Raw genomic sequence first — 15,422 nt, forward strand, 5'->3', positions numbered from 1 at the left:
AGTTCCAGTAGGGTAGAGTATTTCGACAGATGAGGTGACAGAGCATCACCTAGTGAATGTTCCAGGTCACAGAGCTTGGGCAGTGGGCAGGGAGCTGGTGATGCTTACCAGGCTCACACTCCCATGCTGTGTTAGACAGCCACCATGGAGGAGACTTATGCCAACCCCTCCCCACCACTTGAAGACTTATGGGCCTGGATTTTACAGAATGCTTTCCTGGGAGTTGCCTCATTCCATCTGTGAAATGGGTGATGTCCGTGGTGCCATGGAATCGAGTGGGTGCCCAAGCTCACAGGTGCATTGAGCAGAGTCTTGTCTAGGAGTCTGTTCTGGAGTTGGAGTTCATTACTATTTCTATGTTAGCACAACCACTTTCAAAACTTACAGATGGTGTCCCATGCCAGCTGTCATCCTTTCCCAATTCTTTATTATTTGTTTAAATGTACGCTGAAAATTTACCATAAATGCAAGACAATGGGCAAAAAAGCAAAACAAAAACAGAGTAACTCTAGTGCTATTCAGCAATTGCTCTGGGATCTTGTCTTAATAATTCTGATGACCTGTCAGAAAACCTGTAAAATATCTCAGTCTCTCTCTCTCTCTCTCTCTCTCTCTCTCTCTCTCTCTCTCCCTCCTCTCACTTAACCCAGGGCCTCAGGCATGTTAGCCATGTACTCTACCACAGAGCTATGCTCCATCCCTTTTTCCTGCTTTGCTCTTCCATCTTTCCTTTCCTCCCTCATTTCTTTCCTCCTTTCTAGCTGTCCTTCCATCTACCAAGGAGTCAGAGTGCAAAGCTTGCATCACATCTTGCACAAAGAAAAGAAGGGATTCTGGAGTCATTCACCAGTTTCAGATCCCATCTCTGTTGGCAGTGAACTGAGGAAACCATCTGGGTCAGCATCTCTATTTGGAAACTAGGGATGGGTGCTGCTAAGCCCCAGGGTGGCTTCTTTCCATTCCAGCACTTCTAATATCATGTCTCCTGTTTCTGGGCAGGCGTGTTTTAAGGTTCCCAAGCTGTGCATTGAGGTACTTCCACACATTCATCTGTGCCGTCCGTCTCATGTTATTAAATCGTTCACTGCCCGGACATGCTGTGCCCTCCACGCAGAATACCCACCCCTCTGGCAACTTAGTCATCCTTCAGAACAGAGCTTGCATAAAATTCACATGGGAGACAGCACCCCCTGGTGGTGGGTGTGCATCTCCCTCTACGCCAGCTCCTACTCAGCCTGTGCCGCCAGTTTCATGTTTCCTGTTCTTGCTATTACCCCATCACCCTACCCAGCCCCCATAGCCTTTTTTCTTTAGTGAAGATTCTAAACTTGTTTCCCACCTCAGGGCCTTTGCATTTGCTGTTCCCTCTCTGGGAATTCTGTTCAGACTTCCTTACAATTAATTATTTCCATTCTCACATCCATGGCATACTACCTGAGACTGTCATGTTTACTATTTATTGTCTCTTTCCTCTGCTAAAACCCTCCCTGTGAGGGAAGGACTTGGCTCATGTCGCTCAGCATCTGCAGCTGTGCCTGTCTGCTTGGGTACCAGAGAGAATTTGTTGAACAAAGGAGCCTCGTGTATCCGGCTGCTGTTGTATTGACTGAGTCGTAATTACTTGTGCACCCTCTCCCACTTACTCATCCACTGTGGACGACTGGGACCACCTGAGGGCAGTGGCTTGGATCATTCATCTCTCAGTGCAGATGGGGTTGCTGTTCAGCAAATGAGGTGGAGAATCTTGGAGAAGGTACTTCCCTAAGCTCATCAGATCTTTGCGTAGAGGGAGCTGTCATCCACCAAACATCCTTGATTCCCTGGGTAGAAGAGGCGGATTGGAACAGGCTGCAGATGTTCTGACGTTCCAAAGGCCTGCTCTACTCCCCCCTCCCCATTTTCTTTGTCAGAGTGTTTGCCCTGTGCTGGTGCCCCTTTCCCTCCCCCTTGTCCTGTGCGTTATTTCCAACCTTGTCTTCTGGTTTCAGTGTCCCTTGCTCATGGAAACCCTCCCTTGTCCACCTGACTAGATCAGAAGCTGGTACCTACAGGGCTTCCCTGAGGCGTGTGGTATCTGTTTTGGCACGTTTCTGTTTTCTGCTCTTTTGGTGGTACTGGGGTTTGAACTCAGGGCTTCACACTTGTTAGGCAGGTGCCATACACACTTGTTAGGCAGGAACCATACCCCCCTGCCCTTTTTTGCTCTGGTTATTTTTGAGATAGGGTCTGTGTTTTTGCTCAGGCTGGCATGGACTTCAGTCTTCCTATTTTAGGCTTCCCATGTAGATGGCAGGTACACGCCATCATGCCCAGTGATTGGTTGAGATGGGGTCTCCCGAATATTTTTACAGGCTGGCTTCAGACTGTGATCCTCTTGATCTCAGCCTCCCAGGTAGCTAGGATTATAGGCATAAGCCACCTGCACCGTTTGTTTTGGTTTCTATTTGATTTTGTAATGCTTGCATTTGAAGAATAGCTGTTCAATTAATGACTGGACAAGTAGTGATGTGCTTTGCACACTCACATTCATGGCAGCGTTATTCACAGTAGCCAAGATGTGAAAGCAAATCAGGTGTCCATTGCCACATGAACAAACAAAGAACATGTAGTTTGTTCACACTGGAGTGTTCCTCAGCCTTCGAAAGGAAGGAAATTCTATCACATACTACAATGTGGATGAGTCTTGAGGACATCATTCTAAGTGAAGGAGACAGGCACAGAAAGATAAACGCTGTTTAATTCCACTTAAATGAGTTATGTAGCTAGCGTAGTCAAATTCAGCATTGAAAAGTAACATGGTGGTTGCTGGGGACTGGAAGAAGAGGAATAGCAGTTGTTTAATGGGTTCAGAGTTTCAATTGAAAAGAGTTCAGAAGACTGATTACACAGTAGCATTTATATACTACTGTCTTAGTCTGTTTAGTCTGTTTCTGCTGCTGTAACAAAATACCCGAAACTAGGTAATTTATGAAGAACAGAAATTTATTTGCTCACAGCTCTGGAGGTTGGAAGTCCAACATCAAAGTGCCTATAGGCTTGTGCTCTGGTGAGTGTTCTTTTCTTCCAAGATGGCGCCTCACATGGCAGAAGAGATGGAAGAGACAAGCGCTACATCCCACATGAAGGAGATGGAGGGGCAAAGATCCTGCCGATTCCCTGGATCCCTCTTGACTTAATCATCTCCAAAAGCCCAGCCTCTTCTTTATTACTTTGGGTCTTAGGTTCCACTGTATGAGTTTTGGGGAACACATACATTGATTCCATAGTAACTACTGAACTGTGTACTTAGAAACTACTAAGATAATAAATTTTGTTTTGTGTTTTTTAGCACAATTTAAAAAAAAAGATTCAGTCTTGCCAGAAACTGTGACTTTTGAAAATCACTGTGAAATAATCTGGAGACCTTAAATTCTAGGTGACCCCTCATTGCCTTGAGGGAAAGAAGTGTCTGTTTCCTCCTCAGGTAGCAAGAATGCCCTGCATAATAAGCTGGGCATCTGTAGTCCTAGCTACTTGGGAGGCTGAGATAGGGAGAACCATGGTTAGAGGCCAGCCCAAGCAGATACTTTGTGAGACACCCTATCACCAAAATAAAACCAGAGCAAAATGGACTGGGAGTTTGGCTCAAGTGGTAGAGCACCAACTACAAAGCCCTGAGTTCAAACCCAAGTCCCACCAAAATAAATAAATAGAATACCTTGAGATTCCCCAGTGTTACTGAGCATCTGGCTGGGGTCCTTTTGCTCTACCTAGATAAGCATCATGGGTAGGTGAGGAGAAGCTCTTCAGTGCTAAGAGTCCCTGGCCCTTGACTCCCCGAGGCCTAGGGGCTGGAAGCTTAGGGCTCCCAACCTGAGAGGTAGGGGTCTGTTGCTGCTGAGTTTAGAAGCCAGAGACTGATGGCTGTAGGCCCTCAGATGGGAGGCTTGTTGCTCAGGACATTAGCCACCAGCAGCCCTAGCACTCGGGCAGCTGTTGTAATCCTGAGCCTCCAGCAGTGGTGAACAGCAGCATCGGACAGCAGCAGGCAGGGATTGCCAGTGTCACAGCTTTCAAACAGGCCTGAGGTGCTGGGACCCTCAGCCTTATGATGACAGTGTTACAGCTCTTGACCCTGAGGTGTCTGAGACTGTCTTTTACTGCTTGGCAGTTCCCTGGAGCTCCAGGGACCAGGGCCTGCAGTTTCTTGTCTCCAGCTCTTCCCAGCCTTAGTTAATCTCCATTGCTTCTGTCTTCCAGTGTTTTTGGCCCAACTGCTCTATTCAGCTGGCCTCTTCAGCTGTGCTCTTGTCACTACAGCCTCTGTTGTTATTGTCACCACCAGGGTGGTGGCTGCTGTCATCTCTGCCACCTTCATCATTGCTACCACTCTACTGCCAGTTCTACCATCTTCTCTTTGTGTTATTAACTCAGTCTATACTACCAATGATAACAATCAAAAGTAGGCAAGAAAAGACCACTCCAGGGAAGCTTTTTTTAAATTGGGCCTGGTGTTGCCAAGCTAGGGGCAGCACAGGAGGGTGTCTACCAGCTGGCAAAGAAAGCGAGTCAAACAGCCTGAAGGAGTAAGAAAACGTTTAAAACCATCCACAAAGCAGGTACTAAAGTCTTCACTGCCTGAAGTCCCTCCAACAGGCAGCTTTTGGGTTTTATGTCCATAAGTTGTTGCTTCTCAGTAACAGAGGCCATAGCTAAAAACAAAGACTAGGAAAAGCATTGCATTAGAGACATGCTTAAGAAAAGTTAGAACAGAAGCTGGGTGTGACAAAGGTGTTCAATTAATGACAGTAGTCCTTCATGAAGGACTCCTATCAGTCACTGCAAAGATCCTCATGCAAGTGAAAGACTGTGTTTGCACCAATTATGGGCCTTTGGCTGGACAACCAGGGGATGTGCTCCCCCTCTGGTTTGGGTGAAAATGGCTGCGGTTTAACCATGGTCACCAAGGCTTGCTTTGTCACAAAAGGTCCAGGACAAGCTGTTTTGAAGCAGTGATGGCTAGGAGTTATGCTTCAGGAGCAAGCAGCTGTGGTTACTAGGTAATTTCTTCAAGGTGTCCATGAAGTATCAAAGCAGTAGTGCTGGCATGAGTGCAGTCTGGCTGACTGCTTGGTTGACAGTCCTTGTTCAAGACAGCTGGGATACCAGGAAAGGGTGTACAGCAGTCAACTAGGGAGTCAATTTATCCTAACGCCTCCAAATCCTAGCTCATTTATAGGAAAAATACAGGCCGGGCACGGGGGCCTATGTCCATAATTCCAGCTATCCAGGTAGAGGTTGGGAGGATTGCAGTTCAAGGCCAGCCTGGGCAAAGAAAAAAAACAGTTTAGCGAGACTCCAGCTCAACAACAAATTAGGCGTGGTGGCTCGATTCTGTAGTCACAGCTATGTAGGAGGCTATAAGTAGTAGGATTAAGGTCTGAGGATGGGCCCTCAACAAAAATGGAGACATTCTTAAAAAAAATAATGAAAATGGAAAAGGGCTGTGGGTGTGGCTCAGGTGGCTGAGTGCTTGCCTAGCAAGCGTGAGGCTTTGAGTTCAAACTATTGGAACTGAAAAAAAAAAAAAAAAAGGGAACATTAAAAGAGTGCTTAACGCGAACAGTGTTTAACTCCTGCCCCAGTGGCCCAGGGAGAGGTGGGTTTCTCTCACAAAGGCTTTTGAAATCCTAGCCTCAGCTCCAAAGTACCACGCATCCCGTGAATCTTTCCCAGTGTTCAGAATCCTGAACTTACTCACCTTCTCTCCCCATGAACAAAGGGGCTCTTTGTTACTCTTTTATCTGCTAAATTTGCAAGCAAGGAGAGAACTTTGCCGAGCAAATGCGTTGTCCCTGAGTTGGCTCCAGGCTGTACCAACTGCCTAGGCCTTATCTTCCCTGAGTTATCGTCAAGAATGTGAAACATTCTCTCTTCCTGCCTTTTAATTTCTATGTAGCATTAGCAATCCAGTTTATCTGAGACACCACCAGTTTATTTCCAGCTGGCTTGTACTTTGGGTGTGTGTTATACATCATCTCTATTCCCTTCCTTAGCTTTGCTCTAAAAATGCGCCCATTAACAGTCAACCCTCACCATCCTAGGGGGATGGGCTCCAGGACCCCCATGGACGTCAAGGTCTGCAGAAGCTCAAGTTCTTACCTAAAATGGTGTAGTGTTTGCACGTAACCCGCACAACAATCCTTCCATATACTGTAATCACCTAGACCACTTATGTAATGTAAATGCTGTAGTGCATTGTTTAGGGGATAATGACAAAAATGTTTATACATAACTTAGCACAGACAAATTTGCTTCTTGCCATGTGGTCTAGGCTGGCCTTGAACTCATGCTTCTCCTGCCTTAGCTTCCTGAGTGCTGGGATTTTTTTTTTTTTTAATGTTTAGATATCTGAACATGCAGGACATGCAGGGCGGACTGTACTTACTCAGTTTTACTGAAATGCTAAATCATTTTCCACGCCTAGAAGACATACCTACTCCGATGCTGTCATCCCTCTCCCTCGTGTGGGGGAGAGAGTGGGAAAAGAGAGCTGTAAAGTGGTGCAAATCCAGACTGCTTTCTTTTTTGGTCCTCAAGTGGTGCTTTTCAAAGCGTTTGGCGTCCCTGCTGTGTGGCTGTGGCACCGTGCAGGATGACAACAGGATTTGCTGGGAATGTGGGCCACTATTGTGCCCGCCTCGCGTAACCACGTGGAGTGATGGAAATGGGTGGGCAGCCTGGGAGGTAGACAGTGGCCCGCCCCTCAGCTGCAGAGGCGTGAAGACTGCTCAGTGCCTCCACAGGATGTGGGGCCAGGCCATTAGAAAGCTGGGGAGACTGAAAGGCCGCGTGAGTCCTGTAAGCTTTCTTTCCCTTCTTTCTTTGCAAGAAGGGAGGGGAGCAACCCCCTCTCACAGTGACTCCTTTATCCTCAGCTTTATTTGTGCTCTGGCAGCTTTCAGTAACAAATGGTGAGATTGAAGACTGTGGATTGTAGTCTGTGGTGGGGTTTTAAAAACTTGACTATTTCCAGCAGAGCTAGGCAAGATTGATAGCCGCTTAACTGGATTTGGGAGTCAAAGGCTGCCGTTTTCCCTGCACTGGCACTCTCTTAGCTTGGTCTTGCTACCTGAGTATAGATGATTAACATACTATCATTTCTATGTTTGTTTGTATTTGAGAATTTCGTGTTTGGGGATAGCAGTTTTTGCTTTCTTATAATGCAGAAATCTTTCTATCTTTTTGTGGTAGCGGGGCTTGAACTCAGGACCTCACGCTTCCTGAGCAGGCGCTCTTACCATCTGAGCCACTCTGCCAGCCTAGAGATCTATATTCTTATTCCTAGGTCTAGACTTATAGATTATAGGCGGAGACAGCTTTCACGTTTTCTTCTCTTAGTAGTTTGAGCATAGTATTTAGCATGTAAATCTTACTTTCAGGCTTGGGACTTTGAGGAAGCATGTTCTTTTTTCTTTTTCTTTTATTATTCATATGTGCATACAAGGCTTGGGTCATTTCTCCCCCCTGCCCCCACCCCCTCCCTTACCACCCACTCCGCTCCCTCCCTCTCCCCCCCACCCCCTCAATACCCAGCAGAAACTATTTTGCCCTTATTTCTAATTTTGTTGTAGAGAGAGTATAAGCAATAATAGGAAGGAACAAGGGTTTTTGCTGGTTGAGATAAGGATCGCTATACAGGTCGTTGACTCACATTGATAGGAAGCATGTTCTTAATGGACAGCTTTTTCTAGTCTTCGTTTTTAGCTCCAGCTTCTGTCACTGGGGAGCAGCAGTTTCGGGACAATAGAACCTAAAAGTTGCCCATTAGAGAGACTTGAGGCAGTAAAGACTGGTGTCTGCTTTGTGCTTGGCTTCAATATGTTTCCTTGTTCTTTATGCAATATTGGTTGGATTTTTATCTCTTTGGCTGAGGTTCTCCACAGGAAAGAAGCTGTGTAAAAAGTGGAGAATTTAAAAAAAAAAAACTATTTTAAAAACAGTTAGATCAAATAACGATTTGCCTTAATCGCTTTCTCCTCTTTCTTTGCTGGAATACCTTCCTGTTAACACAGAGCTTTTTACTATAATAGACAAATAGTTCCTTTCTAACTGTCCACAGCACCTAGGGATGACTCACAGTAACGCAGAGGACAGTGACACCAACACTGCTTACATGAATAGTAAAAGCGATCAGAAAAAAATGCTAGAAAGCACACTGAAGATTCTCCTGACGGGTGCAATCTTGGCCCTGAGGTTGAAAATGTACCTTGGAGTCTTCTGGGCCCCGCTGCTCCCCTGAACCTGGCTTCATCTCCACCTGTGCTCCCCCCATCCCCTCAATCCCCAGCCAGCCTGCTCTCCCTTCCACTCAAAATCATTACGCTTTATTCTGCTCTTTCATTTTGCAAAATTGGAACTGCACCTGTCATTGGTGACCAGGTCCTTGGCCAGGAATGGAGTGTCCCTTCATTCCTTTCCCTTCCCTTCCTGGCTTTTAACTTAGGAAATGATTGGGTACCCATAAGTGAATTAAGCATGGGCAATTAATGCTGCGACTCATCACACACACCCATAGGCTGTCACCAAGATGTCAAACACCAGGGCCCTTTGTGTCCCTTCCCACCTCACCCTCTGCCTCTCTCCCACACCACTTCATCCTGAACTTGCTTTTTACTTAGTTTTATCATGTACATACATACATACAACATATGCATATATGTAAACAGAACATCAGTTTTGTTGGCTTATTTATTGTAAAAATGCCTAACAAAATTTACCATTTTAACCATTTTCAAGTTGAGTGTCTCAAACCACATGCTTGGCACACAGTGGATGCTCCAGAAATATTTTTCAATGAATGAATGAATGAACAAATAAAGGGTTCTTTGGGAGACCTTTGCAAAAAAAGTTACAGTTCTGTGGACTGAATATACACAGTAATGTTCAGAGGGGCTATTAAATTTTGTTCAATTTCTTTGTTTATTTTTGATGCTAGGAATCAAACCTAGGGCCTATATGTGCAAAACATGTGCTGTACCACTAAGCTAAACCTTCAGCCCCTTAAAATTGATTTCCACCCCAATTTCCCCACCTTTAAAATTTAAGATTTTGTATTTTATTTGTAAAATTTAAGATTTGTAGTTCATCAGACAGTATATTCTTTTAATATGACGTTTATGTAGCTAAATGGCTAATATCTCAACCTGTTAACCAAGATAGGACACAGCTTCTTTGGAGTCTGATCAGTTTCATACCAGGTTGGTGAGTGCCTCAGCCACCAGGTATAATGGCAAGGTCTGATTGACTGAAAATTGACTTGAGCCCTATTGCCAGTGGTGGGACACTAATCCTCTCACTGCAAATTTAATTTCAACAACCCTTGCCAGTGGCACAGACAGTACTGTCTTCTGTCAGAGATTATAGGGGGACTGTGAATTTCAAAAGCCAGGTTCATTCTCCTTGAGCAACATTTTAAAAATAAAATTTTGTAATTAGCAACTCATCTGTTTGGCTAAATGATACATGATAATTTGGCTAAATGATAAGAAGTGAATATAAAAATATCTTCCTATAATACCACAGCTTCTTGGGAAATTTAATAGTTTTTCATTTCTGTTCTTCTAATCTTTTTCCTATAGTGTGAAAAGTCTTAAAAAAAATAATGGGAGTTAAATAATTCCTTCATCTCTTCCTTCCCTCCTCCCTTCCTCCCTTCGTCCCTTCCCCCTTTCCCCCGCCCCTTTCTCTTTTTTTCAGACAGGGCCTCACTGTGTAGCTCAGGCAGCCTGGAACCCAAGATCCTCCCGTGTCAGTCCTTCTAATACTTTGATTACAGGTGTGAACCACCTCACCCAGCTTAAATAGTTACTTTCAATATCCTTATAACCTTCATCAAACCCAAATATCACTCCCTTTGTGGACACTCGTGCTGCCCCCACCCATAGCATTGCTTCATCCTAGGGGTGAGTCTCATGGTGTTGATTAGAAATTTTTTGATGATGTTAAAATAAGTTTTAGAGGGAGCATGCTTTGTAATGATTTTTCTAATGTGCAGGGGAGTTGGCATCTGTATTTTTTATTTTCTTTGTTGGAATTTGACAGTGTTAGGTTCAGGAAGGGACTGAGAAGGCAAGCTTGGAAAAGCTCATAAGGTCATGTCCAGATGGTCAGAGTGATTAGTTTTACTAAGGCCTCATCCAAAACTGAAGGTGGCAAGGACCTCGAATGGTCTATGGACCACCTACTGCAAGGGCTCCATTGGGTTTCTGCTTGCAGTTTTCCTTTAAGAAAATGTTCTACTATAAAATTGTATTGAAATCTGAGAAATGTGTGTTATATTGGCATGTGTTGGAAAATGCCATTTTAGACTTGGTAAAATTCCCTAGAGGATGGCTCTAAAGCACACCTCAAAAACCGGACCATAGGCACTGATGTGCAGCCTAAGTACCTCAAGTGTGCAGTAGAAGAAGCAGAGCTGGGGATACAGCTCAGCGTAGAGCACACGCCTCACAAAGTCCACCAAGAGAGAGGGAGAGAGGCTGAATTTAATAGAAATTTCCTTCTACTTAAAAATAGTAGAAATCGGTACCTTACTTGTTCATTTTCATTGAATGGTAAATAGTGTACCCATCTGGCTTATTAAAAAGAAAAAACTTACACTGTATGCCAGACACTGTGTTCTAGGAGGCAAGACAAAGGTGAATGAGAGATAAAAATAATTTCTGAATTCACTGTCATCAAAACAACTTATTTTGATGGTATTGGGGTTTGAACAAAGGGCCTCCCACTTGCAAGGCATACATTTTACTTGAGCCACTCTGCCAGTCCTTATTTTTTAACTTACATATCCTCAGACTGGGGTCATGGCTCAAGTGGCATAGCACTTGCCTAGCAAACTCAAGGCCCAGAGTTCAGTCCCCAGTGCTGAGGAGGAGAAAAAGATTATACAGACTTCTGGGAACAGTGTTGCTTTTTAAAATCAGAAAATAAAGCTGGAGGCATAGCTCAGTGCAAAAGTGCTTGCCTAGCATGTGCAAGACCTTGGGTTTGATTCCTCAGCATCCCACCCCCCCAAAAAAAAATTGAGGCCAGGTACCGTGGTGGCTTATGTCTTCCATCCTCACTAATCACCGCAGAGATTGGAAGGATCATGGTTTGAGGCCAGCCTAGGTAAAAAGTTAGTAAAACCCCATCTCAACCAACAAGCCAGGTGTTAGTGTGAGTGAGCCTGTGGTCCACACCTACCAGGAAGGCATAGGTAGGAGGATCACAGTCTGAGTCCAATCCTGGGCAAGAACGGGAGACCCTATCTGAAAACTAAAGCTAAAAAGGGCTGAGGGGTGAGGGTGGGGCGTGTCTCAAGCGGTAGATCACCTTCCTAGGGAGTGTGAGGCCCTGAGTTCAAATCCCGGTACTGTTGCCACCCTCTCCCCCCCAAAATATTGGTGGTGATGAATGGAAGTAACTGGGGAGTTTGATGTAATGTACGTAGTGATATTTCAGAACGTTTATGTGCTGCGTTGTTATGATAATGCTTTCTGTCCACCTCAGCAGTGTGCCCTTCTGGCGGTGCCTACCCTCCTCCACCTTTGTTTATTTGTTTTCTTTTTAGTTCTGGATGTGATTTGAATGGTATTTTTTTAATCTTTGAGAACTCTTGATCTCTTGGAGCCCAATGGTATTTGTCAAGGGAATGTCCCAGAAGTGAGTACATAGAGGGAAGGGACACTAAAAGAATCCTAAATTCCTCTCCCTGTGAGTGCAGTTCTGTTCTTTCAACATTAGGCTCTGTATCTAGCCTCTGTGTAAACAAAATTGCCTTTTCTTAACCTTCTGCTCCCAAGTGCATCAGTGTGTATCATTGTCTTTTGTGCTGAGCTCCCTTCCTGTCTGTCTCTCCCCTTAGAATCCGTGCAGGATTGGCCAACTGAGTGAATAAATTTGCTCTACGTAGAGCTAGATAATTTTCTTAAATCATCTTAGCTTGTATATTAGTCCAGCAATGCTTTTTGTTTATATAATTAGATTGCTATGTGTCCTTCTGAGTTAGATAGTCTCTATTAGAATATAGATAGCTGGATATCTCTATCTAGCTATCTAGTCTGACACTTGTTTTTGTACATTTATTGAATATTTATTGAAGAGGTTCTGTGAGGTCAGTGTTTCGGAGTGGTGATGATAAGGGGTCAGCACTTAACATTTCACCTTTTCTTGGGGTCTTTCTCTCACTGTGTATGTCACTAAATTTTCCAGTGTTAAGCCACTTTCATGGAAGGCAAGTTTTATAAAATAACGAAATATTGTGAACACCCACTTTTGGGCATATAGGAAGTGTGAGTTGGACTTCACAGTGAAGCATTTTTGAATTCTAGTTTCATTTCTAGCACTGATGTTTGTGGTTTTGATTAAGTTGGTTTTGCTTGTTCTCCAGCAGGCCCCAGGCATGGAGGAGCTGGTATGGGAACAGTACACTGTGACCCTACAAAAGGTGAGTTGTGCATATTTCATGAGCCAGGTGCTGGGTAGTGGCACTGCCAGATTCAAAGCTATATTAATAGATGACAAGCCAGCCTGTTTTGACTTTGTAATTGTAATCAATACACCTAGTGTGCTCCATGCAGGAACTTTTCCTTGGGGCTGAAAATTCTCTTCTATTCTCTGAGGAGATTTTCATACCATCAGCCCTGATTTAGGATTACACTGCCACACATACCCATATTTTGTGGATGACCCCAGGCTTAGGTTTTTAAGCCCTGAAATGAATTAGGTTTATATATTATCTGAGTTCACTTGTAGACACTGCTGGGCCAGTCGTGGATGTAAATCTTTAATTCCCATCCTCGATGCACATAGGAAAAGGTTTAGTGCTTTATTTTCTCACAAGATCTTAATACAAATTTTTTATGTTCAGATTTTATTTTGTTTGTTTTTTGTTTTTGTGTCAGGTGTCCTCCATTCTTCTGCCTCTGCCTCCCAAGTTCAGGGAGGCAAATTTATTTATTTATTTACTTATAAACTATTTGCCCAGGCTGGCCTCAAATAGTGATCCTCCCTATTTCCACCTCCTAAGTAGCTAGGATTACAGGTAGGAGCCACTGGTGCTCAGCTTAGATTTTTTTTAATCTTTAAAGTCTGTGTCCTTCTTTATCCTAAATTAAAATGAAACCACTAGCTCATCTAACATGGCATTAAAGATATACTTTAAAAATTCAGTTTTGGAACAATTTCAGTTTTTAATGTTGTTCCAGCTGAGTCCAACGTGATACAAACTGGTACAGATAGTGTTTTGAGCAGCACGTTCCTGTTTGGACAGAAGACATTACTTCCTTCTCCTGCCAGCTTCTTGTGATAACTCCAGTCTGCACTGTCAATCTTTTCCAGCTTTCCCAGGCTGTTTCTTTTAGATAAGGGCTTTCCTTTTCTAAGCCTGTCAGCTGACTACAACTATGCTTCAATTTCGTTTTTCATTTGTTTCTGTACACCCATCTGTTCCTGAGCCGTCTCTGCTTATTGATTTGACCTTTATTTTATTGAGTGCTTGTAATAAATCCTGAAAGCCACTTATAGAAGGATTTTCCATTTTTCTCCTAACGCCAATAAACAGGATTCTAAGAGAGGGTTTGGAATCGCAGTGTCTGGAGGCCGAGACAACCCCCACTTTGAAAATGGAGAAACATCCATCGTCATTTCAGATGTACTGCCAGGTGGACCTGCTGATGGCCTTCTTCAGTGAGTCTCCTTCCTCCCTTCCCCGGCCCCACCAGTGGACACTAGACAGGGTGCTTTCGAGGATGCGAATCAGAACACTTCTTTGTAACATTTGAAGTTTTCAGTGGGAATGGAGACCACAACAACAATGTATTGGCAATCCCCACAGCTTGGGGAACGTGCAGACTTTGGAGCAGGAGGCAGCAGTTCTCCTTAGGAAGATGGTTATAAATACCACTCCTAGGGAGCAAGCATTTCTGATTGTCAGACTTTTTGTCACTGTCACAAAACCCAAGAAAACAATTTAAGGAGAGAAACTCTTTATTTTGGCTCACAATTTCAACAGTTTCAGCCCATCATGGTGAGGGGAGGGTGTGGTGGCACAGACAGGGAATGCCTCTGTTCCAGGCTTTCCCCCTTTTATTCCATTACTCCATCCAGGACCCCAGCCTATGGGACAGTGCACCCGCATTCAGGGTAGGTGTCCCCGCTTAGTGACTCCTCTCTGGAAACCCCACACAAACCCAGAGGTGTGCGTCATGAATCTCCTTGATGTGTCTCAATCCAAAAAGTTGACAATCAAGATGAACCATCACAGAGATTAAAATAGGCACCTTCCCCCCACCCCCATGTCTGTCAAACATTATTTTTGCTTGTTTCAGTTTATATTGTTTAGGAATTTAGTGCATGCACAAGAACTTGGGTTTTATCCTTAGCACCACACTAATATAAGAGGAAGAGGAAGAGGGAGCGGGGAGGAGGAGGAAACGATGCTTGGGCTTAGAGATGGTCTTTATTTATAAGAGGGATGCAAATATTGGGAAAATTCATTACAAGACAGCACAACTTTTCCAATTGCCAGTCTTCTGCCTTGAAGAGATAATGCCATTTTAAAACACACATGCCTGACTTTCCTCCAGATAACTTCTGGGCAGAATCTAAAGTTAATTATATGGTTGCATTGGTCAGGTAACTTAAAAGTTGAGGTTCTGTTGGCACTTCAAGTATCTATGGCTGGCTGGGTACCTGTAATCCCAGCTACTCAGAAGGCAGAGATCAGGAGCATCAAGGTTTGGAGCCAGACCAGGCAAAAAGTGAAATCCTCATCTCAACACTCCAGCCACGTATGGTGGTGCTCGCCTGTCATCCCAGCTACATGGGAGGCTGTAGGTAGGAGGACCATAGTCTGAGATTGGCCCCAGGCAAAAATACAACACTCTACCTGAAAATAACTAAAGCATAAAAGGGCTGGGGGTATGACTCAAGTGGTAGAGCACCTGAGTTCAAACACTGGTATCAGTGCCCCCCACCCACCCCACCCCACACCCCCCACAAAAAAAGTCTCTGTGGTCCTATGGATAGTAGTCTTTCGTACAGAGCAGTGTAAACTTTAAAATAATTTTTGGGATGAGCTGAAGCAGTAGGATTATATGGTCTTACATTTTCTTGGGGAATCTTAGGCAAGCTCTTGACCCCCTTCCCTTTAAAGAAGCATGAGTGGATATCCTCCTATATCAGGAGTGTGTTTGTAGCCTTTCTGAAGCCCACCATGCATGTTGCTAACAGGACAGATATAAAAATTCCTATTGGTGTCCCATTACTAGGTTTCTCCTGGAGTGACCCTGTGGTATTGGAAAGGCAGCAGGCCTCTTTCCACCCAGTACACACAATCCAGCTACCTGATTCTGAACAAAGGTGCCAAAAACATATATTGGAAAAAAGACAGCCTCTTT

At 44.2% G+C, this 15,422-nt stretch overlaps 1 protein-coding gene across 10 annotated transcripts in view; it reads left to right on the forward strand.

Moving 5' to 3' along the window:
• The window catches only part of Tjp2 (tight junction protein 2), a 120,142-nt gene that overhangs the window by 71,882 nt on the left and 32,838 nt on the right, over positions 1-15,422 (forward strand). For 4 of the 10 annotated variants that reach the window (XM_074051999.1, XM_074051996.1, XM_074051997.1 and 1 more), the window contains 2 exons: positions 12,413-12,469; positions 13,586-13,710. In XM_074051999.1, coding sequence (XP_073908100.1) covers positions 12,425-12,469; positions 13,586-13,710 — 170 coding nt within the window. In that variant the 5' untranslated portion in view covers positions 12,413-12,424. Of the gene's footprint in view, positions 1-1,607; positions 1,754-6,751; positions 6,841-12,412; positions 12,470-13,585; positions 13,711-15,422 lie in introns of those variants that run through there. The other 6 variants (XM_074051992.1, XM_074051994.1, XM_074051998.1 and 3 more) reach the window with 4 other exon arrangements.

The sequence above is a fragment of the Castor canadensis genome, chromosome 13 (genome assembly GCF_047511655.1).
Source record: "Castor canadensis chromosome 13, mCasCan1.hap1v2, whole genome shotgun sequence".
Classification (NCBI taxonomy): domain Eukaryota; kingdom Metazoa; phylum Chordata; class Mammalia; order Rodentia; family Castoridae; genus Castor; species Castor canadensis.